General features: G+C 35.8%; 1 protein-coding gene across 1 annotated transcript; it reads right to left on the bottom strand.

Moving 5' to 3' along the window:
• Positions 1-3,892: 3,892 nt before the first annotated feature.
• LOC110870504 (ubiquitin-like protein-NEDD8-like protein RUB3) lies at positions 3,893-4,696 on the bottom strand. The gene has a single exon (XM_022119680.1). The coding sequence runs from the start codon at positions 4,694-4,696 to the stop codon at positions 3,893-3,895; it is 804 nt and encodes a 267-aa protein (XP_021975372.1).
• Between the last annotated feature and the right edge of the window lie 2,126 nt (positions 4,697-6,822).

The following is a 6,822-nucleotide window of genomic DNA, read 5'->3' as shown; positions in this document are numbered from 1 at the left end:
AACTGAGGGCCAAATCATAATTTTAATTCGGGGATAAATCGTAAACTAAATGGACCAACGGGGGAGTGCCAGGAAGCTGGCGGCACGACTGTAATTTTACACTGGGGGCAAACTTGTAATGTCACCAGGAAAACAAACAAAAACGATGGGGAAAATGCAAATTTAAGGTGAGGGCAAAATCGTAACTTGGCTTTGAGAAAAAAAAAACTAATGGCAAAATTATAAATTTATACGAGGCAAAATCGTAATTTTGAACTGAGGGCAAAATTGGAATTTTTAGCTGGGAGCAAAAGCGTAAATTTATTTTTAAGTGGGGGTAAAAACATAATTTTCACCTGATGGGAGAATCGTATTTTTAAGGGAAAAAAACCAATGGCAAAACTGTAAATTGAAACGGGGTAAAATCGAAATTTTTAACTGGGGGAAAAATTGAAATATTTAGCTGGGAGTTAAAACGTAAATTTATTTTTAAGCGAGGGCAAAAACATATTTTTTAACCGATGACAAAATCATAAATTTAAAATGGGATAAAATCTTGAATTTGTTGGGTCAATAGGGGAGTGCCAGGCAGCTGCCTAACACTATTGAAGTGGCCACGCATTTTGCCCAATGAAGGGCCAGAGCTATTGCCCTGTCGGTGCCGACCTTGTGTTTTGTAGTAGTTGAAAATTCCTTGGCAAAGTGAATATTAATATATTTATAATTTTAACACTAAAAGATCATGTAGGGTAAAGCCCAACCAGCCCATGTCGTTTTCCAAGAGCCCAATTGATTTGGCAGATGAGTTTGTTCATCATTGATGATCCTCTTCAAATTTTCAAAATCTACACAACGTTGTTCTCTCGTATTCATCTTTTCAATTTCAAGTTTTCAGGTTTTCTGAACTCTCTGCTTACATAACTATGTTTTTATCTTCACATATTAAATAATATTTGTGTATATAATCTGTCACTCTATTTGTTAACATAGTTGTATATGTTGAGTTTAAGAAACTGATTTCAACTATAGAAATTCTGACTGTGTTTATTTGCTTAACTGTTTAAGTGTAACATTTATCCACTAATAGCTAGTGAAATTTGCACTCACAATCAGTTTAAGGTTTTTGAACCCTAATATTATATATTATGCTTTTGTTTAACATTCATGTAATGAATTTAGAAAAACATAATTTGCTTCAGATTATTTTATAGATATTTTAGGTGAATCTATACCAGATTAGATCATTCGAATGAGAGCAAGGCACATATTTGTTAGGGTATCACGGCTGTTGACAGCTCCGAAAACAGATCAGTTTCGCAGCTGTTTGACTGCGTTTGACCCTACGTCCACGGGCTGCCCTCTTCTAGGCTGAAGCCTCCACATTGCTATAGAAAGTGGGATTGAATGGTTGGTCAAGGCTAAAAGGCTTGTGTCGAATGCTTTCTTTGCATCTTTTTCACTAACCCTTGTGACAACTCGATTAGGGGAGGGGGGTGGTTACTAGTGATAGGATTCTATCACTACCAAGCACCAATCAAGTCATGCCATGTCATCACCCAATATTCTATCACTAGTGATAGAAATGTAGGGGGGTGGTATCACTAGTGATGGAATTCTATCACTCCCAAATTTTTATGAATTATATACATGTGTGTGAAATGTGAATATATACATGTTTCGTGTGTATATATCCCATATTTCGTGTGTGAATTATATGCATATGTACACGTGTCATTTGAAGAGATGCCCCCATGCAGCCTTATTCAAAAAGTTCAACGCGTTATCTGTTTAACGCGTTTTGTTTATCACGCGTTATGGAGTGGTCGGCGGCGGTGTTTCGTGATGGTTCAACGCGTTATGGATGGTCCATAACGGACCACCCCGCCTGCCCTTATCCGGTTCCAATACATGGTACACGTTCAAGGCCGTAAGCATGAATTTCAATTCTCCATCCAACGCGTGAATTTCATGTCGTCCATGTAATCCAACTTGATAGAATCTTCCCAAGCATCTTCATAAAAGTGCTTGTGATATTTGTATAATAGTTATCTTCAAGTTTGTTAGCATAATAGTGATGGGAATAACCAAGATCGTAATGTAATCACTATACTTAAGGGTAATTAGTCCAAACTATGACCTTGTTGAGTTAATGAATAAGAACATCACTTGAACCATATTGAGTAAGTGTATATATGATCAAGAGATGATGAAGCGTTCTATCAGTCATATTTGATTGTTAGAATCCGGTTTAAGGAAGAAAACATCACACCGATCATTAAAGAATACGACTGGTTATGATCCCCCTTTTCTATTCTTTTATTCTTATGTGTGATCAAATTGAATATGTAATCATGTGTGGCACCTACTCATTGTGGAAATTTTGATATTGTGATTTGATGAATATAATTTCATGTGTGTGGATGCAGAAACGAACCATGGGCTCTTTAGTTTAAGTATTAGTATATACTCTTGCTGTAAGCTTAAACATGATTGACTAAGGCTTAATATAAGCAGATTGTATTTTATATTCAAGACCTTTTAGATGAGATAAAAAATATTGAAAAGATAATTGTTGTCACCCGTTAACGGTTACTCATGTAAGAATATATCATCACTGTTTGTAATCATGCAACTGCACAGTGGATAATTTGATGATTAACTAAAGTTAATTTTTTATTAGTGACAGGAAAAAGAAACATATTTTTTATTGTAAATGTATAGGCCAAACGTAAATTTGTTGCTCAGTGTTTTGTATATGGTAAGAAGATTTGTCAGCATGCTTATTAGAAAAAATATTGCTATCAAAACACTCTAAGCTACTTTTACAATGCTGACTGTTCCTGTGTGATAGGTAACAGCTTGAACTCATCTTTGGAAGCAATCATATCCGTTGATCCAGATGTAATGAAGGATTGGGCATAACTGGTAAAATAAAAGAAAGTAGCTTAAAAGGAAATGAGTCAAACTGGAACAAATGTCTTAAAAAGATATATTTTTCGACAAAAAGTGTAACTTGACTTGGCGTGTTTTGATCTGTAACCAAAGGTGAGCCAACCAGCATATTTCCCCACCTCTATTCAAAGTAATGAAGAGCGCGTTATCTGCTATGTTGCAGTGATGCAAGTATAAGATATGTTATGTGATGTGTGTGTATTGTTGTGTAGTATATATGATGTGATTTAGGACAATTATGTAATGGTCCAAGGGCCAAGGCAGCTGTTATAGCGGATGTTGGAAGCTCAGGTGATTTGTTTATTATGACGATTACACTTTCGAGTTTTGTATATTTTCATCACTTCTGAAACATGCCTGCACTTGTTCCTGCAGAACCATTCACTGTGAAAAAAGGCCTTCTTAGTTCTTACTCCAACCTTCAAGGTACCCGTTCTTAGTGTTCATTCAAGATCTTCCGAACAAAAAAGGTGTCAAATTGGGTGGGTTGAGTAACGGGTCAATGAGTGAAATTTGCTGGTTGACCCAGTTTATATATTATATCTAGTTTGCTACAAAAACTGTATTATTACCACATCAATCTTAATTCTTTAAAACTGCACTTTGGGCACCCATTATTTCCGTTTTAAATAATATTTGATTGATGAAATTAAGGAGATGGGGTGTTGCAGGTGAAGAGACCGCAGGAAAAATCGTACTTTGCAAAGGAAATATTCAACATGTATTCAGCGCTTGCGACAATGGATCCTACTCTTCATAAACCGTTATGCCTGCACCTAAATGTTACCTTATATTGAACCTTTTTCGTTTCTTATTTAAATCTAGTCTAGCAACTCAAATAGCACTTGTTTGCCATTTGTAGTGTAAGTTATATCATTCATATTTTAACCACAATATCAAAGAAACATAACTATAAAGAATTATTAGAAATGATGAATGAATGAAAATGAATAATGTTTTTTTAGGATCCGCGGGTGACACATCCATTGAAGATCTCAATGGTTTCACCTTGTCCGACTCGATGCCATCTAAAAGAGTGATCTTCTTCCATCACATTTTGTTTGTATATGAAGAAATATCCTTCATCTGGTACCCTAAATCCCACCCCTTGATGCCTTACCTTCTCCAACTCCTTTCTTAGCTCCCCCACATTGCTCGACGGATTCACCTCCAACCCAATCTTTTCCCCACTTTTCGACATCACATACACCTTCATTTTCTTCGACAACAATCCCATACAAGACGGTGGAGGCGTTGGCGGCTTGAGCGTCATCTCAACTTTCGAACCATCCACAAGCTGGCACTCATGCAAACTCTTTTGATCATGCAACTCGACCCCATTCGCATAAACAACCATTCTGCTCAATGGGATCCCTTCCATTTCGTTCATCTTCTCTTTGATCTTTAAAACAGAATCGGTCATGTCCACCTCCATTGATACATCAAATGGTTTCAATAATATTTTGATCTTGTGGGGCGAAGATGGTGAAGGAGTTTCTTCGGTTTTGACATTGGTGATGGTTTGCGGTGGCTCTTGAGGATCGCTAGTCGTTGTGATAAGCTTAAGACGCGAGCCATCTAAGATGTCGGACGTGTGAATGTTGAGATCATCGGGTAGGGTTTTTCCATTGAATATTAGGGTTTGTTGGTGAATAGGAATGCCATTGTACTTTGTCACCTTTTCTTTGATTTCTTGAATGGTATCAAAGTAGCCAACTTCAACTGTGAATGACATGCCTTTGTCCGCATCAAAAAACAAATCCATCAAAGTGTAAAATGATAAGAAGTTGAAAAACTCAACAAATTAGTGTTAGAAGATGAAACCAGTGTGTGTGTGTGTGGGGGGGGGGGGGGGTAGGTTTGTGAGTTTTACTAATTCAGAAGAAGTTAAGAGATGAATATGGTGAATATGTGGCTCTCGTTATCAAATTTAAAGTCAATAATATATTTTTTGTGCATGCATTAGAATTCTACTTTCATGCTAAAACATATAAGTGGAAGAATGGCTAGAACTCAATATATACTGACCTTTTTTTTGTTTATAGTTCCTGATTAAAAAAATTAAAAAAAAAACGTTTTAAATGTGTGATGATCTTATATTTATAATACATGGACAATATCCAGTAACAAACTTGATCCACTTTTTATGGGGTTAAGCCGTTAAGGTATCCCGTTCATGCTACCAGGTCAAAAGTGATGTTTTCACTCATAAAAACCTTTGAAGTATTTTTATAAGTTTACACTTTTAATAAGGGAACAATTTTATATTTTTCCAAAATAGAAATTGGACCGAAGATGATTTCTTTTTATGCCATTAACCTAGTACAATATAACACGTTCAAATTCATGTGTTAGGATGTGTCTCTCTATGTGTGTAGTTATGTATATGCACTGTCTAGTTAGAACGAAATTATATTTCTATAAAAAACAAAATTAATTGTGATAAGTGAAAACTATTTTTTTTTCAACTGTTGGCCCAGATCGATATCAACCACACGGAATCACGACGATGTTTTGTGGAAACCCCCACGACGCTTGATATTAATTAATAATGAAAACCCTAAACAAACTCAATACAATAACCCTCAACTTGCTAACCAAAACTAATAATTTGATTAAAAATCCTATAACAAACAAATAACCCTAACAATTATCTCTTACTTGTCGCCATTGTCTTTAATATAATGTTTTATGTATTTATTTTACCCATTTTACTATGTGTATGTTTGTAATTGTCTTTAATATAATGTTTTATGTATTTATTTTACCCATTTTTCTATGTGTATGTTTGTAATTGTAATTGTAATTGTTGTATTTGTATTTTGTTTTGGGTCATAAGTGGGCCCAAATTCAGAATTGGTATAATGTGGCTTTTCTTTATGCACTGTTTCTGTTTGTGGTCTAGAAAGAACGTAGGGTTGGGCAGGGTTTTCATCACCAAACGTATAAGGCCCAAGCTAGATAATACTGGGCCAAATAAAAAAGACCATCTGTTAGGCCCAGTTCGGATAGGCTAGTTTCTAAAGTTTTGTATTGTATTCTTTCATTTTTCTATTAATACATTCTGCCCGTCCTCTTTTACAAAAAAAAAAAAAAAAGAAAAAGAAAAACAAAAGTAAACTTGTCGATATGGGTTCTTTTGTTTGATCTTTTAACGCGTAAACTGGGTTAAGCTAAAGAATTTGACTAAAAGAGTAAAAGGCAAATGTTCAGCTAGTGTGACCTACCGACCTACGTCCACGTTTGCAACTAGCGGTTATAATTCTTTTTCAAGTGCTTAAAGAATTACACATTAATATTTACTGAACATAATCTAGGGTTAACTGATTAATTAGGGCCGGCTAAAATTAAACTTAATTTTCTACCAAGTAAAAAACATGTGAGCCGACCCAAGGCCAGGGCCGGGTGCTCGCCCATGCTTGAGACTCCTTATATGCGCCCAAGAGGCGCATCTCGACCAACCCATTTTGACTTGCACATAAAACTATCTGTTTTGCAACCTTTACAAATTATTTTTGTTGTTTTTCCAGATTTAAGTGCACATGCAAGCAACATCATCCATTCAACCCACACCATGTGGCCCAATCACATTGAAATTATTACATGGCAGCCGTTTAAGCTCGAGAAATCAAGCAATACTAGTTTCAGCCTGGATGGCATTGGGTCATCAGATGGATACCAAAACAAGCCACGTCATTAAGAAAATGTGTGAACAAACACACATAATTGCTTTGTGCAGTTGGAATGAAGAGATCTCAGTTATATTTCATGATTGTTGGGATGATTTTGACAAATAATAAATGGTGATTTGAATGCGGGCTCGTTTGACATCAATGAAGTGTGGATATATTCATGTTTCTGGAGTATTCGAGATTTGGTAGGTCGCATTCG

Source organism: Helianthus annuus, chromosome 8, assembly GCF_002127325.2.
Source record: "Helianthus annuus cultivar XRQ/B chromosome 8, HanXRQr2.0-SUNRISE, whole genome shotgun sequence".
NCBI classification, from domain to species: Eukaryota; Viridiplantae; Streptophyta; class Magnoliopsida; order Asterales; family Asteraceae; genus Helianthus; species Helianthus annuus.
The sequence above is the reverse complement of the archived record's forward strand: the minus strand, read 5'-3'. Positions and strand labels throughout refer to the sequence as shown.

Bases quoted from the DNA above. Each gene is read 5' to 3' on its own strand.
- LOC110870504 (XM_022119680.1), bottom strand. From the start codon at position 4,696: ATGGATTTGTTTTTTGATGCGGACAAAGGCATGTCATTCACAGTTGAA.